The sequence below is a fragment of the Phoxinus phoxinus genome (genome assembly GCF_949152265.1).
Source record: "Phoxinus phoxinus genome assembly, chromosome: 11".
Taxonomy (NCBI): Eukaryota; Metazoa; Chordata; class Actinopteri; order Cypriniformes; family Leuciscidae; genus Phoxinus; species Phoxinus phoxinus.
This window is the reverse complement of record NC_136886.1, coordinates 21,719,026-21,737,564: the sequence shown is the minus strand read 5'-3', so window position 1 is coordinate 21,737,564 and position 18,539 is coordinate 21,719,026. Positions and strand designations below refer to the sequence as shown.

Here is an 18,539-nt window from a genome sequence, read left to right as displayed (position 1 = left end):
GTGTGCACTTGTAAATCCGGTGACACGCGTCCATATATTTTTATTAATAAACTAGTCTTTTCTGTCAGCGTCTGCTGCAAAGATGAAGTTGACGATGGAGTGGACTTTGAGCTTTGTAACCTTGTAGATCTTTTTACATATTAACTAAAGTTAAAAATTTAAAAGGCATAATAGGGGCAAAAATAACCCCTTTAAATTAGGGGTCTCCTGGAAAAAAGGTTGAAATGTCAGTTGCCAAAACCTCTCCTCATTCTCAGATCTGGTCCTTATCAGAGATCTAAAATTATTATTATCTCTAGTGTTTCGATTTGATTACTAAATGTAATATATTTTTTCACTTTATTGACTTGAAATGTGTGACTTTTCTGCATGTGGCTTCTCTCAGATCCTTTAAGTATGCTTGTTTTGGCAGAGATTTAGCACTTCCGCTCCAAAGGGGGGAGGAAATGAGGAGTGACACAGCCTGTTGAGTTGGCAGAGATGTACATTACAGGGCCAAAAGAACAACTAAACACCTGCTGTTTCTCTACAGCCCAAAGTAAAACAACAAGAAACAAGTATGACCCCAGCTTATTCAGGCTGATTTACTATAACTCCATAGATTATATACCCATTGCAGCTATTTGAAAGTGAAGTGAGACACTTTTTTTAGTTATAATGATATACTTAATCTCATTACAGGTTAATGAGGAGAGACCATCATTAATAATCCTTTCAAAACCCATGTATAAACAAGAGTTACAGTAAACAACATAAGGAACAACATTGCCGTCTGTGTGTCGTTTGTGATAAGGCGATATAATAATGCACCCCGACTCAACAAACCGATCTGTCTAAATGAGTCGGACAGGGTCATAAAATGCAGCTCCCCTTTGGATTAATTTATTACTTTTTAAATTAAATGACAAAAATTATCACAAGGCAAGACTTGGCTAAAATTGTTACTGTTTGTTGTTCATTTAAATAACAGCACTTTTCCAGTGGGTGATGCATATGCATGCCTTCAGATGTGTCACGCCTATAACATTACGCTGGCTTCATTTGTTTGCTGCAGCGCATATTGATAGGGAATGAATGAATTAAAAATGAATAGTAAAATGTGGCGTTTCATGCTGTCATGTGGGGTAGTAAAGAGAGAATGTATTTTTGACAAGCTTCTGCCTTCAAGTTCAAGTCAAGTCTCGAGTCAGGTTTTCACGAGTCCAAGTCAATTCTCAAGTCTGTTTTTTGCTATTGTTCACGAGTCCAAGTAAATTTTTTTTTTTGTGCGACTCAAGTCCAAGATGCAGGCTTGAGTTTCTATCTCTGGTGTACACCATAAGTTTTTAAAAGCTTAGCTTAACCCGCCTCTGGTGTCCAAGGTGTTTTCTTGGCCCTGGAGGTGTTCTGACATGCCCTGACATTTGTGCTTATTTCTGTTTCTTGTAACATTTTCATGGCTAAAGTCTCATTGCACTGTATTCAGCACAAACTCTGCTACAGTAATATGTGAGCAGCATGTATGTAAAAGTTTTTAGTTTTGAGAAAATTACGTTTAAGCGTGGTTTGTGAATTTTTAATTAACTTTTTAAGTCAAGTCATCTTCATTTATATAGCGCTTTTAACAACGTAGATTGTTTCAAAGCAGCTTTACAGTGATAAACGGATAATTTAAGGTAACAGAGATTGTTTTGGCTTTATAGCGTTTCTTGAATAAATATATTTTCCAGCTAAAGTTAGTTTTGATTGATTCACTTCCGTCGCAATGATCATTAGTTATTAAATTAGAGACCGCTAAGGGCCGGCATCTGGTCCCTGTAAAAAACAACTGAGAAAATGCTGATATCAGGAGCAACTATATAGGGATGTGCAATTTTGAAAAAATAAATAAATAATCATTTAGATTTTTCTAGTTAAAATGGCCATTTAAATTTCACAAAAAACAAACAAATTTATATATATACACAACAAATGGCAAAAAAAGCACATTATTTAACACACTGAACTAAAGACAGAGACTTAACCAGTCACACACCTTTGTGCCATTCCTGAAACAGTGCATACCTGTCATTTCCCAGGTGTTTGATTATTTGCTTTACCATGTTCTGCTCATGTTGAAGTCAGCAGGACTGGTACCTAAAAAATAAAAAAAGCTGTGACCATGCTGATATCAAGAGAAACTAGGGCTGCTTGATTTTGGGAATCTGTTTTAGATTTGTTCTGGTTAAAATTGCTTGTTAAAATTTACAAAACACACACACATATATATTGAACACCAGGTTTGTTGTGCCTTGTAGGCAACATATACGTGCGTGCAGGGCTGAATAAAATAATAACAATAGTATAGCAGGCATCGTTAAAAAGGAACACTTCAGTAACACTACACTAGAGAAAAATATATTGATTATCATATATTACTTCAAATGTTTACAATCGATATGACGTTATGAAATGAGATTGGAGTAAAAACCATGATAATGTTTGGTGCGTTTTGCTTTTCAAGCGCACGTCGCGGGACTGACTCAAACTCACAGCGCGTGCAGAGAATTTACTGAAGCATCGAGCAACAATTTTATATGTTTAGAGACGTGCTCAAGAAAAAAAAAATTCACGAGACAGAGTGGCAGAAAGCACACCCTGTTTAATTTCTTTATTTTACAAAAGCACAACGTTTTGTTTTGATTGTAAGTGGACACATACAAAAGTATGTATTTAAGTCTATTCAGCTGCTATGTGAAAAAAATTGCGCAAATCACGCCGGCGTGAGTGACGACCCCAGAGGGTTAAGCACCTCGGATGGAGGAGAGGGTTTCCTTTTAATGCCTTGGTGTGCTTACCTATCTACTGGGAGAGAGAGGTAAATACTCGACTTAGACTAATACCTAATAATAACAACAAAAACTTTGAATTTGACATTTGTGAAATCTTCATGTCTAAATCATCACTCAGGATTTCTTTAGAAGAATGCTCAACAGGTTTGTTGCTAAAAACATAAATTCCTCGAAAAATTAACAGTCTGGTTTTCCTATAGTCTGTAATAGAGCGTGATCTTTTCCACCTTTCATTTAAAGAGGTCTAGTAGTTTTTCGCTGTCAAAAAAGAAAATGTTTGCCCTTTCTGCTGCTTAAATTTATAAAGATATATTAGAGATGCCAGAAAAAGATTAGGAGACAGTAGAATGGAACTGGGACAATCACAACATGGATTCAAATCTGTGCCAGACGTGAGATCACCATGGCGCAGTGTCCGAGAGCATGCACTAACTGCTAAGCCGTGTCTCATGTGCTGGGTCCTGTTTCTATAAACTATTTCCTTCTTTGCTTTTGGATGTTGTTTAGTCTTTGAATTTACACGGTCCTTGTTTTCTTCCAGCGTGAGAACACTGAGGATGATTGGATAAGTTGAAAGCAGAGTGAGCAATCCTGCAGAGCACTCTGAATTAACTCTGCAGTAAGCTTTGCTGAAACAGGACAGCAGGACGGTTTTAACATCAATATACGAGCTGTTTGTTCTTCGCGCCAATAAATAAAGGGTTCACAGTCACACTTTGTCCTATAACCAGGTGCAACGTGACAATATTCCTGGGTAATTTTTATACCCACACTTAGGGTGTTTTCACACCTAGTTTGTTTGAGCCCTCCAAACGCTTTCGATTTATTCGTGATATATGAAAGTAATAAGGTCCCGGTCCACTTTGCATTTCGTATCAAGCCTTGAGGCTTTTCTTTGGTTCTTTTAAAATTAACTTTACTGTATGTGAAACCCCCCTAAAGCCAAAATGCTGTGTGATGCAACATAACTGGGGCAGCCAATCAGAAAAATGTTTTCTTTTGTAGTGTACTGCTAATCTAAAGAGCATGAAACATATTTTCAGACTTCCTTACAACATCCTTTTTATGTAGGCCTACACATTTTTTTGTAGAACTTGAAGGATTTGTCAATATCTGAATTTTCACAATGAATCCCTCATTGCCTTATGCTTAATAATCATGAGAAAGTTTTGGTCCAATGAGTTTTTGAAGTGGATGGGAGCTATTTGGCACAACACTGCAGAAATATGATCCAGGCAAGTTACAAAATTCACTTGTGGCTGTTACTGCTGATTAAAGCAGAAACTTGGGATATATAGAAAAATGGGATATAGCCATTCTTTTATCTCTTGTCATTTTTCCCTGTCATGCCTGCCACCTGCTTTGGACTTTGTTTCCAACTGTCTCATACAGTATGTGACATTTTTTTTGTATTTCTGGAAGATATCACCCAAATCTCACATAAAGAGTCCTTCTGTTTTCCTCTGGTAGTATAAAGCCCTGAAATGAGATGTTTAATAACCTAAGACTGGTTGTGTCCTCCTCTGAATTGAGTGTCTTGTCTTAGCAACCATAGTGGGAATATCTGTTATTTGAGAAGTCTCAAATAGTCCCTCAGCCACTTAAAAATGTAATAAACTCTTTTATGTGTTGTTATTCATATAAGTAAAGCTGTACTAGCAGGGCACGGTTGAATATGCCCCTGGGGTTTAAGTTTGTTCATTGTATGTTTCTAAAGACTTATAACCTGCCCAGGTCCTATGGTATTGCGATGTGCCAATGTTTTAGTCCAGAACACAATACACGTCTATTAACTTGCTCTCTAAATGGGGACAAGCACATAGGGCTGGCATACGGATATCGATACCTTGACTTCGATACCAGTTCCTGAATGATACTTTTTTCTATACTAATTTTATGTTTTAACAAGATTACGTTTCGCATTACCTAAAAAAAAAAAACTTTATTTTTATTTTTTTAGTTTGTTGATTTTTTTTACAGACTCAAAGACTCATAAAGGCCACTGGCCACAATAGAGATAGAGAGAAACAGAGATGGGCACTCGAGTTAGAGACTCGGGCTCGAGTCGCACTTTAAAGGATAACTCTCGCCAAAATTTAACCTAGGCTATTTTTGTTAATCTACCAGAGTCAAACATTCGTGTAAAAGCATAACTAGAATGGAAACTCCACTTAAGTTTGACCATATTTTCGTTTTTTGGTCAAAATGCCTTTTGAATGGGAGTGCTAGGGGCACTACACTGAGAGCATCAAAATCGCTATTTTTAAAACACTAGGGAGGTTTGAAACAACATGAAACTGTGCTTGAAGTATTACCAGGGGCCCTACACATGAACTCGAGCATTGACAACATTGTTTGTGTACACAAGTCAGTGGCGCGTTATTCAGATGCTACTTTAAGGGCGCATGCTTGGCCATAATGTAGCGTGTGCACAACGCGCATATACTTTGCTTCTCTCATCTACACAGACGCAGTAGTTCCCATTTTTGCAAACCATACATAATTACAAGGAAAAATATTACCACACGAGGGAAATCATTGTGGTGTCCATGAAATTGTGAAAAAATAGGAATACATTTAGCTTACACATTTACCCAAATTATTCAGGCTAATTGTAGTAATGACGGATCAAACCTGTTTGATCAATAGTGGCAAGACACATAGGGACATTTGACAAAGTGGGTTGTCCGTCAAGAACCAGGGAACAAAATTCTGAAGACTGCAAAATCACCTTTACCGTCATGTAAGTTGTGTGCGCCTGGCAAATCCACCATTATAATAGGAATCGGCCATGGAACAAGTTCGCCTGCTCTTAAAGGGAATGTGAGATGACGCTCTGATTGGTTTATTGCACGTTACGCCCAAACCACACCAATGAGTAATGTAGCTACTTCAGACCAACCCATTTTAGATATGCGTCGAGCGCAAGAGTAATTTATCCCGCCGGTATAATAGCAACAGCGAGATCCGCCCACAAAGTTACTTTCGTTTCGCGTTGGATACTTGCGTTTCAGATCGTTAAAATAGGGTCCTCTGTGTCCATGTTTCTTTACATCTTCCTCTCTCTATTTCTAGTTCACGGTCTATTAATCTGTATTATGAGATGATTTGTTCTCTAGTTTCTTAAATTAATAGATAAATTGCCAATTTATAGAGTTGGGGTACTCAAACTCGAGTCCAATTTTTAATGAACTCTGACTTGTCACGCACTCGGGTGAATTTCTACTCGGACTTGACACAGACTCTGACATTTTAGACTCTGAAAATGTTTCGAGTACAGTCGAGTCTGGGCACTGGAGGACACAATATATTATTATTCAAAAATTAAACAAAACTAAACTACTTGCTTTGTGTTGTTTCAGCGTTGAGCATTGTAGCCAATCACAGACATGTATATATCAAGCGCATGAACGCAGTGGCCAATCAGAGGCGTTTTAGAGTCACCATGTGGAGAATTCGGTCAAAATGCATGTTCAGAATCAGCACGAGCTTTACACTTTTACAAATCCCCTCATTAACAACAAAGTCTAGACGCGATACAATAAGAGATTCAATGTGCAGATGCGGACAACTTCAGTGTTTATGACGAGATATTTAGTGAGAGTGCAGAACGCGGGAAGTAAGTGATGGCTTAAAGGAAGTGCTATTGAAGTGCAAAGAGGGATAACTGCATTTAAATGTTGGAGTTAATCCGCTAAATGATAGTCCTGTGAGTCATGAAATTGCGATGATTGACATAGTAACCATAGCAACATGAGAACGTGATAACCATAGCAACATTTTGCCGTCTAATAATCTTATGATTTTTGTTACATTTACACTTTAGTCAAAAGTTTACATACACCTTGCAGAACCTCCAAAATTTTATTTTTATTTAGATTTTTTATAAGAAGGATCATAGAAACATTGTTTATATGTATTACTGCCCTGAAAAAGCTTTTTCACATAAAATATGTTTAAGTATAGCCTAGTCCACAAGACAAAATACAAACACAAAATACAAGACAAATTACATACGCTTGATTTTTAATATTGTGTCATTACCTGAATGATCCACAACTGTTTTTTTGTAATGGTTGTTCATGAGTCCCTTGTTTGTCATCTTCTGCATATTTGACTCCTTACTAGCAGTGATTGTATGATTTTGAGATCCATCTTTTCACACAGGTGACAACTGAGGGACTCATACACAACTATTACAAATGCTCCAAACATTCAGTGATGCTCAAGAAAGAAACATCCATTTAAGAGCCAGGGGGTGTAAACTTTTGAACAGGATGATTGGTGTAAATTGTTCTTATTTTGTTTAAAAATTTATTAATTAATTTAGTACTGCCCTTCAGAGGCTAAATAAGATATTAACCTGGCTCTTAATGCATCGTGTTGCATTCTTGAGCATTGCCGTGCAGATTCTGAAAGATGTACAGTAGGTAAACGTATGACTGCAACTATACATTGCAATCCTTTTGTAACAGTTAATCCAAACAGTTAACTGGTCCCATTGACTTCAATAGTAGGAAAAAAAAAATACTATGGAAGTCAATGGGACCAGTTAACTGTTTGGTTACTGACATTCTTCAAAATATCTTCCTTTGTGTTCAGCAGAAGAAAGAAATTCATACAGGTTTGAAACAACTTGAGGGTGAGTAAATGACAGAATTTTCATTTTGAAGTGAACTATCCCTTTAAGAGCTCAGTGTTGAGACTTTTCACCGGAGTTTGAATGATAGGCTATCTGACCAATCATAATGCAGATATCTGACATTTTTGTCTGACAAACAAACCAAACCAGTCAGTGGATTTGAACTTAAAAAAAGGTGTGTATTCTGATGTCATTCATGTTTAATTCGTGCTATAACTAGAAGATATGATCAGTTCACATGCTGCTTGAACTGAAGCGCTACACATTAAAGCGCCACAAACATTGAATTTTTTGTTTGAATTTCACAAAAAGTACAAAATTGGAAAGCTGAGACTTTATTTCATACCAAAGTACCTGCTCTGTCTTGTCTGTTAGCGCATTGTCAGTGTCCTCTTTGCTCTGCTATATATTTTTCACTGTGTGAGAACATGATGTGTTGACTGGAGTGAGAGCGGAATGGCTTGTCGGACGTAGCAACAATAACTAAGGGGGGGCGGGTCTTTGTGAAAGGTCAATTTAAAATAATTTAAATCTTTGTGGACTCGGCCGGACTCGACTCGTACTCGGATGTTAAGGACTTGGTCTCAAGTCCGACTTGGACTCGGACTCGGACTCGGCAAAGGGCGACTCGGACCCAACACTACAGTGGTTTTATTAATGGTCGAGTAACATTGAAGTGTGTTTTAGATTATTATCAATTTCTTTAATGTTTTTTTAGGTTTTTGGTCAGGAATTGAGTTTCATGAATTAGTTGAAGAGCGAGTGTGTTTAGAACATGAGATTATGTGAGGTTTCATTGACAAGGAGGGCTTTGTATTGAAATGAATCCGGATTAGACTGATGGAGTTGATGCCAAAATTGAACACATCTCTTCTGAATCTCAATGCTCAGCGGGTATAAGCCTAATTCAGCCCTGCAGATGTGATTGGAAGTGCTTCTGTTCCCCTACGTGTTTGTCAATTTGCATTGAATACATTTTAAATGACGAAGACACTTTCAAAATCACAAGAGAAGGTTTTTTTTTTTTTTTTTTTTATGAACTAGAATGTTCTTAATATGATTTCTCTGTTTAACACAGCTGTGCACCTGTATGTGCTAAATCTCTTCCAATGTAGAAAGCTCATGTTCATATCACATCCTCTTCAGTTGAGCATCCGTCCTGATGTGGTGTTACACAATCATCTGATAAGCATAGTGTGTGTTTGTGTGTGTGTTGTGAATTACGCTTTCATTTCTCTGGCTCTCGTCACCTCACACACACTGATTGCTTTCAGACTCCATCCAGTTCCATAATAATGTCACTTACTCACAAACATTTGTTATCTTCCAACAGCTCTTGTTTGTGTATGTGTGAGGAAGTGTGACTCCTCACAGATTTGGACAGGAGGAGAAGATGACGTGACATGTCTCTCAATCCTGATCCTCATCTGGTTCAGACCTGCTTCTGACTCACTCTCACACACTTGGACTAACTGTTCAGCCAATTACATGCCGTGTGAAGTGGCAGCATGGTCACAATTCTGCTGAAGTGCTTTAATGAGAATAATTTGACTGGTTCAAAGTGCTGCACAAGTGCCAAATTGGAGTATTCTAACCCACAGTGATCTTTGAACATTTCCACAATTGAAATTGAGTGGCTACATCTCTCATTCAGAAGCAGTAAACGTGCTTATCAGACAGAATCTGCAGACTTATTACCGGTTTTCCTCTGACTTTTGCCCTAACTAGTACTACTCATATTCACAGTTGAATGCATAATCAAATTTGGCGACATATTTAAAGGTGAAGTATGTAAGATTAAAAAAAAAAAAAAAAAAAAAAATTCTTAACCCATTATAAAATATATAGTTTTAGTAACAATAATTGCAATGTATGCAGGACCAGGCCCCACGGTTCAAAAAGCACATGATATGTGATCTGTGCCACTTCCATTTGTGGTACTATATATAATACAGTCAGGTCAGATGTTTTGAAATTTGACCGCAGTCTGAATTCATGCGACTTTTACTTCACTAGTCTAGAGCAACATTCGCCACAATTCTTCGAACATTGGAGTCACTTTAAAGATTCTACATAACCGACGTCAAGACAGTTGCGAAAGCTAGTCAGTGTAAGTATTAAGTAGTCAACCTGTAAGTATTATTGACAGCTCTAAATACAAGCAAAAGACGAGGGCTCTTATAATAAATGTTTAATAACTGCTGTCTTTTATTCGTATCCTCGTCTTTGTTTTTTAACCCTTATGTGCTGTTGTGGCTGTTTTCAGCCACTATGGGGTATTTTTGAGTCTTATTTTGGCCATAACTTTTTCCGTGTTTCAGCAAATGGAATGATTTTTGGTGACAAAGCTTATTTTTACACATATTTTAGGAAAATGCTTTGAAAATTTTCAAAAACTCAACAGTACACTCTGGGCAAATTCACTACCCTTTCGTTATGTTCGTGGCTGAAAACAGCCACTACTTTAAACTGCTGTAAAAATTGATCAAATAAATATTTTTTTGCCATTTTTTTTGCATAAATCTATTAATCAACCTCAGTCCTGTTCAAAACTACTAAATGTTTTAAAAAAAATCAAGATTTTAACTCTTTAATTGCCAAATTCATAAATTATGTAACTGATTTGGGAGGGGAAAAAACACAAAATTACTTATTTTCAATATAAAATGTGATTGCGGACTGGATTTTTTTTTACCTTTTATCACAGTCTTGGACATGTCAAAGATTAGAAACAACATTGGTTTTGATGCATTGTTAGTTTTTGTGCAGCATCAGATTTTAACTTTTTCTCCCTCATTTACTGTTCGTGGCTGTTTTTGCCCCATTGACTTCCATTATAACCACATTTTTTGATTGCAAAGCCATGACACCATAAAATCATGCATTTTTGATTGTTGGTGGTTTTCCCTGTTGGGAAGAGGTAAAAATTTAAATTTTTACTGTTGATAACCAGGTGGCACAATTAACCCTTTATATAGGCCTGTGCAAAAAAAAAGCTTAGTTTCTGGCTTTTACATGGAGTTATATGGAGTATAATAGCATAATAAAGTGTGTGTGTGTGTGTGTGTGTGTGTGTGTGTGTGTGTGTGTGTGTGTGTGTGTGTGTGTGTGTGTGTGTGTGTGTGTGTGTGTGTGTGAGTGAGAGAGAACTCCCCTTGATGCGTCTGAGAAAATCTAAATATGCACCTCAGCTCTCAGAACTACATGGAGTAAACAAAAACAAAGTAAGTGTATTTATGCATCTGCCTTTTGATAATGAGAAATGCAGACTAAACAAAAACTAAGCAAGTGGATTTGAACACTTGCATGCAAGCCTGCTGGTCATTTGATGGTGAGAAGAGCAGGCAACATGAGAAAGGGCTTGACTTGCAGTGAAGTTCTAGAGATGATCATGCAGCCCGACCCCTCCAGCGAGCGGCAGGATGTATTGTCTTCTCCCTCTGACACCACAGACTCAGGAGAGGCAGATCCTGATTTGGATGTGGCACCCTCATCATCCTCTCTAGCTTCCACTGAAGGCGAGGAGGATTCGGAGGATCCTGGGTCTGGGTGGATTGGGAGAAACGGCGAAGTGTGGTTTTCCACCAACGCGGAGACAACTCCCTTTCTTCAGCCTGCCAGAGGCGTGACTCCAGGGCCGACGAGATTATTGACCTCATTGTCAGCATGACCAACCTCCAAAACGCAGAGCTCTGCTGATTTCTTGAATTTTGAGAGGGACATGGTGGCTCTAAAAATCGCACGACCACTGCGATCATCCCACAGGCAACGTGTGGACTCCCCTCTGGACCTGTAGACGCCGGCCAAAATCAGTAGCCCCATGTAGGCACGGAGATCTGTGGAGTCCACCCCGGTCCAGTTTCTCATTGTGCGGCGCCCGTAAAAAACAGATTGAACACAGAATCAATGTTCTGGACCCTTGCGATGGCATAGCGCGTCGGCCATGAAGTCACGCCTCTGGCAGGCTGAAGAAAGGGAGTTGTCTCCGCGTTGGTGGAACCAAACTTCACCGTTTCTCACAATCCACCCAGACCCAGGATCTTCCTAATCCTCCTCGCCTTCAGTGGAAGCTAGAGAGGATGATGAGGGTGCCACATCCAAATCAGGATCTGCCTCTCCTGAGTCTGTGGTGTCAGAGGGAGAAGACAATACATCCTGCAGCTCGCTGGAGGGGTCAGGCTGCAGAATCATCTCTAAAACTTCACTGCAAGTCAAGCCCTTTCTCATGTTGCTTGCTACTCTTCTCACCATCAAATGACCAGCAGGCTTGCATGCAAGTGTTCAAATCCACTTGCTTAGTTTTTGTTTAGTCTGCATTTCTCATTATCAAAAGGCAGCAGATGCATAAATACACTTACTTTGTTTTTGTTTACTCCATGTAGTTCTGAGAGCTGAGGTGCATATTTAGATTTTCTCAGACGCATCAAGTTCTCACACACACACACACACACACACACACACACACACACACACACACACACACACACACACACTTTATTATGCTATTATACTCCATATAACTCCATGTAAAAGCCAGAAACTAAGCTTTTTTTTTGCACAGGCCTATATAAAGGGTTAATTGTGCCACCTGGTTATCAACAGTAAAAATACTAATTTTACCTCTTCCCAACAGGGAAAACCACCAACAATCAAAAATACATGATTTTATGGTGTCATGGCTTTGCAATCAAAAAATGTGGTTATAATGGAAGTCAATGGGGCAAAAACAGCCACGAACAGTAAATGAGGGAGAAAAAGTTAAAATCTGATGCTGCACAAAAACTATCAATGCATCAAAACCAATGTTGTTTCTAATCTTTGACATGTCCAAGACTGTGATAAAAGGTAAAAAAAAATCCAGTCCACAATCACATTTTATATTGAAAATAAGTAATTTTGTGTTTTTTTCCCTCCCAAATCAGTGACATAATTTATGAATTTGGCAATTAAAGAGTTAAAATCTTGATTTTTTAAAAAACATTTAGTAGTTTTGAACAGGACTGAGGTTGATTAATAGATTTATGCAAAAAAAATGGCAAAAAAATATTTATCTGATCAATTTTTACAGCAGTTTAAAGTAGTGGCTGTTTTCAGCCACGAACATAACGAAAGGATGGGAATTTGAACAATGCACAAGGGTTAAAATTGCCTGTGCATACATTCGCTAGTTTCCGCGGCAGATCACACAATAAATACATTTGTAATCACTTACTTTAATGTTCTCCGTTTTTACTTCGGAGAAGTAAAAAAAAAAAAAAACTTATCTAAGCAATAAATGCTTGCAGTGTGAACGTAGCCAAAGTGTCAGAACAATAAGTAAGAATGGATTGTAGATACTTTAGGTGGGTCTATATCAGGCACGAATTGGGTAAATTTGTGTGATGAACCACTGAGTTATTGTCATTATTTTTACACAGTAAAAATTAGGGATGTCCCGATCAGGTTTTTTTGCCTCCGAGTCAGAGTCATTTGATTTTGAGTATGTACCGATACCGAGTCCCGATCCGATACTTCTATAATACATAAAAAAAGAATGAAGAAGAGCGAAAAAACTGATCCAGGATGTTCCTTATTTTTTATTTAATTCACCTTATTTTAACATTCAACAACTCTGTTAAAAAACAGAGCACTTCTGTGAGGTAGCTTGAACAATCAAGTAATAAATAACATAAATTCTTCACTTTTGGAGATGTCAACAAAGTGATTTGTTCGTCAAGATTTGATTTGTCATGCCGCACGCGTTGCTGTTTCTGTGTGGAGTCAAAAGGGTCTAACTCTGTGCCACCGCATAACTATAGTGTTAAAAAATAATGAGAATATATATACATATATTATATCCGAGTCCTGATCGGGAGGTAACGTCTGATTCCGATCGAGTCTGAAACCACGTGATCGGGCCCGATTTCCGATCACGTGATCGGATCTGGACATCCCTAGTAAAAATTTCCCCAACTAAAAAAAAAAAAAAAGTAAATTTTTTTAAATTTACAAACAACCTGTTCCATATTACCTTCTGAAAATGTACACAAGAACTTAACACAAAACAAACAGGCAGAATCTCAAGTAATTCCGGCACACTCAAGTGCAACTGTTAGTGCCATTCATGTTTGGCATTAACTTTTTTTTTTGCAAAATAATCAAGGATCTGTGGTTTCAGATCTTTCTTTTTTCCCCCTCTTTTTTTAACTACTTTCTCAAAGTGAAAGAAATTGGCAATATAAGTGAATTCAAACCAGTTATAAAAGCTTAAGTTTTCTGATTGGGACCAAGAAATCTGATCATATCTGTCACGGCTCGTAGCAAGGAAGACAGAGATGAAAGTAGATCAAACACTTTCTTTAATACTAGAAACTCAGGATAAACGGGAACAGGCGAACATGTGAGACAGCGTGTGAAACATGAACACACAAACAGTACCGGACATTGAACATAATACAGGCAGGAACTAAATACACAGTGATGATTAACACAAAAGACAGGCAGCTGTGAGGAAGGTGATCAGTGTCCATGGTAACAGATTAGTGGCGGGAAACACGAGTGAGGAATAAAAACAAACTGAAAGTCTATGAACATAACATAATGGTGACATTACTCCCCCCTCCGGCAAGGAGCTTCCTCGCTCGTAACAGAACAACGGAGGGAGGACCGGAGGAGGTTCTGGAGGTGGACGAGGTGATGAAGTGAAGGAGAGAGGCTGGAGTGATAGGATGGTGAAGGGATGACGACGATTCCCTGGCGGCACTGATGGAATGGGCCTGGTGGCGCAGACCCAGAGCAGTCCAGTACCGACAAGCCCACGAGCTGGGGAACGACCGACGGAGACTTGGCGGGTGGATCCATCGGCGCAGACAGAGAGCCGGCGGATGGATCCATCGGCGCAGACAGAGAGCAAACGACGTCGCTGGACTGGGAGATCTAGGTGACGTCGTGGCAACGAACGCTGGAGGTGAAGCCGAAGTACCCGAGAGCTGAGGCGAAATCAGAGTGAGGGAGGACAGAGGTGACACTGATGGGAAGAGGAACCCTCTTTAGGCGAAGGGGTGGAGGGACGGAGCGTAGCTGACGGACCGTAAGTCTGTGGTAGAGGTAGAGTGACGACTGACCAAGGGGGAGCCGGCAGGATGAGGGAACCCGATATAGCCGTCAGTACGAGGGTCTCTGGCAAAGCCGCGGGTGGGAGGAGCCAAGACGGAGCCGACAGGTTGACCGGCAGAGATGGAGTGCAGAGGCTGGAGGCGGAGCCGCGGGATCCTCATGCACTCGTGCTGCGGATGGAAGGCTGACCTACGGCTCGACATCAGAGGAACTCCCCAGAGACTGGGCTGCGAACATCCAGCAGCAGCTGGGCTGGAGGACTGGCAGGCTGGCTGAGCTTGGTGGTAAGATGGTAGGGTAGATGCAGTCACTGGAGTGGTGTGAAAACGACGAAGATGCAGATGACGGGTGGGATAGGGTGGGAAACGGGTGAGGATAGGGTGGGTGTTTCTTTAGTGAAGTCAATCAGCCAGTCCTCGTGTTCCGTCGAATGGATTCCCTCGTCTGCAGATGTCGTGGGCTCACACCCCTAGGGCCCTATAGTTTTTTCACACTATTTTTATGACTAAAATAACAATAAAAACTGAACTCCCAAAATTTTTAACTGAATTTGCTAAAATTTAAACGGAAAAAAATGAATTCAGGGAAAAATAAAACGGAGTTTGGGAAAAAATAAAACGGATTTTATAGGACCCTACACCCCTGGTCAGACTCCTGTTGGAGCTCCTCCTCCGGAACGAGGATCAGCTCTGTCCTCTTCATCTCGGGCTCCGGCTGGCGCGCCGCCGCGGGTGGTAGCTCTCCGTCTGCGGGGGGCACGCACGAGTTCTCCGCGGTCGAGGGTTGCAATCCGGGCTCTGGGTCTGGCTGTGTTCTGGATCGGGGTGTGATGCTTTCCAGACACCTGATGATGGTCTTCTTCCAGTTCAGGTTAGAGGTGTCTGGGAGGTCGATCGGATGGTGGAAGTTTGCCCCGATCCAGAACAGGGTCTTCAGGGTTTCGTTGTCAAGAGGGCTGGTGACTGCAAGTTAAAAGAAATTTGTGGTGAAAGACAAAAAATCCTGGCTCTTCTGAGCTAGGGCAATGAACTCCACATTATCCATTTTCTTGGTCCGGTATTCTGTCACAGCTCGTAGCAAGGAAGACGGAGATGAAAGTAGATCAAACACTTTCTTTACTACTAGAAACTCAGGATACACGGGAAGAAGGGTGAGACAGCGTGTGAAACATGAACACACAAACAATACCGGACAATGAACATAATACAGGCAGGAACTAAATACACAGTGATGATTAACACAAAAGACAGGCAGCTGTGAGGAAGGTGATCAGTGTCCATGGTAACAGATTAGTGGCGGGAAACACAGACAGGGAAACTCAAGTGAAGAATAAAAACACACTGAAAGTCTATGAACATAACATAATGGTGGTGACAATATCTCCCTGTATTATGCTTTTTGGACTGGCTGCCTGCCGGTCTGTTGTAGAATTGAGTTTAAAATTGTACTACTTGTTTTTAAAGCTCTGAGTGGATCGGCTCCTAAATATCTCTGTGATCTTTTAAATCCAAATACACAGATTGTTTATAGTCCCAAGAATAAGATCTAGATTAAATAGAGGGGTGACCGTGCTTTTTCTATTGTTTGGCCAAAACCGTGGAATAGTCTTCCGGTTTTCCTCAGATTAGTTTCTTCAGAATGTGAATTTAAATCCAATTTAAAAACCTTTCTTTTTACTCAGGCTTATAACTGTCCCTAGAGTATAAGGATCCATCACTTATCAGTGTTTTGATACTCTTCTCCTTCTCACTGCATTGCGGTCTAAATTATTTTCTTTTTAGCAAGGTTTAGCACTCACTCACTCACTCACTCACTCACTCACTCACTCACTCACTCACTCACTCACTCACTCACTCACTCACTCACTCACTCACTCACTCACTCACTCACTCACTCACTCACTCACTCACTCACTCACTCACTCACTCACTCACTCACTCACTCACTCACTCACTCACTCACTCACTCACTCACTCAGCATAAACAGCCATGGATGGTGAGAAGAGATAGCTATGAATGTATTATCAAAGCCCTGATACAAATGCTCAGTCAGGAATCTCATTCAGTCAATATTCAAACCCATATGTTCTGACCTTCTCTCTTCTCCCATTTATTCATCTAGAATTAGATGGCTATTACTGCTGGTCTATCTCAACATGTGTCTGTCTACTGTGCCCTGGTGGGAGATTTTAGTGAGTTTTTTGTGGTAGTAGATTTCACACACGACATGAACTGGTTTTTGACTCATGTGGATTTCCATAGCCAGTGTCTATAGTGCAGGTTGATGATGCATGTATTTATGGTTATCAATTTTTGCCTTGGCCAAATTTGTCCCCACAACTTTATGAAGTAGCTCATGGCAGGGATATATTTGAATTGCTGACCAAGAATTTCGTTTGATTTATGTGTGTTATAATTAGTGGCAATCTTGGTGCTGGAATGTTGTTTTTTTGAGGGTTTGTCATCAGTTATGGAAAGCTCCACACACTGTAAAAAAAGAATCCATGACATTTATGGGAAAAAAAACAAAACCCGACATCTGTGGTTGCCAGAAATTTACAGTAAAAAAATATGGTAGCAACATTTTTGGCTTGACATATTTAACTTAAATTTACAGTAAGAAACAAAACATATTTCATTTACGGTACTTATATAGTGTTAATTTACCAACTTATTGAAGAACTGTTTTGTAACTTTGTAAAAAACTTTTGTAACGTTTTTAACAACCACCAAAAACAGGTCGTGATTAGGAAGTCACATGATGAATCAAAGCGTATCATAAGCTGCTTTTTCACAAACTGAGAAGGTAAATACTAATATATAAAAGGTTCACAGTTAACATGTTTTTACCGTAGCATTTTTATCATGATAATTTTTTAGAGTGATTATTTTCTCTGGCTGTAGCACATTCTTTACACTAGATTTTAAATTAGATTTATTTGTAAGGGTTGATGAATTTTAATATGTTTGAATCAATCTGTTTACATTTTATATTAAGTATACCGGTAGTTCCAGATGTTTTGAGATCTGTGCTGACACATTCTGATTTATTAATATTCTTTCTGGTTATCATTGTCATCTATCTTCTCTCTTCCAGGCCCGCTATAAGCAGAGTTTGGACCCTACAGTTGATGAGGTGAAAAAGTTGTGCACTTCACTACGGAGAAATGCCAAAGAGGAACGTGTTCTCTTTCATTATAATGGCCATGGGGTGCCTCGACCCACCGTCAATGGAGAGATTTGGGTCTTCAATAAGGTAAGGCAAAAAGTATCAGAAAAAATGGGTGAATAAAAAAAACGGGTAACACTTTAAAATAACTTTCATTAATAAAGCATTAACAAACATTACATAATGATTATTATTTCATATATATTCATATAGCTATAAGATAATATGCTTTATGCTTTGTTTAAATTATCTGCTTATCATGAATGCTAACAAATGTCATTAAACTTCAATCCATTTACCTAATTATTGTACAAATGTTGTGGAAAAAAAATTAGTTTAATAAGTATTTTTAATCTATGTTAATACTATTCATAGGAAGATATTTTGAAGAATGTCGGTAACCAGACAATTGATGGACCCCATTGACTTCCATAGTAGGAAAAAAATAATATCCATATTTTGTGTTCAGCAGAAAAAAGAAATTTCAGGTTTGAAACAACTTGAGGGTGAGTAAATGATGACATAATTCAACATTTTAAGTAAACACTTCCTTTAAAAAGGATATTCCTGGAATCATGCATCAACATGAGAACCAATAATTTTTTCAAGAAAATACTTGTTCAATTATTTAAAACAATGTAATATAAACAGTTTGAACCATGTACCCTTATATCAAATTGACCCCAGTACACTGTTGAACCCTTTAACTAACACTAAAACCTACCCATTCCACCAAACATGTCCCTAACTTACCCGTATCACACCTATGAATTGAATATGAATTGAAAGTTTAATAACATTTGTAAGCATTTTATTTTACATT

The 18,539-nt window shown here is 38.9% G+C and overlaps 1 protein-coding gene across 5 annotated transcripts in view; it reads left to right on the top strand.

The window, feature by feature from the left end:
- Positions 1-18,539, top strand: part of rptor (regulatory associated protein of MTOR, complex 1) — a 237,387-nt gene that overhangs the window by 63,301 nt on the left and 155,547 nt on the right. For all 5 annotated transcript variants that reach the window (XM_079627480.1, XM_079627478.1, XM_079627479.1 and 2 more), the window contains exon 5: positions 17,645-17,803. In XM_079627480.1, coding sequence (XP_079483606.1) covers positions 17,645-17,803 — 159 coding nt within the window. The remainder of the gene's footprint in view (positions 1-17,644; positions 17,804-18,539) is intronic.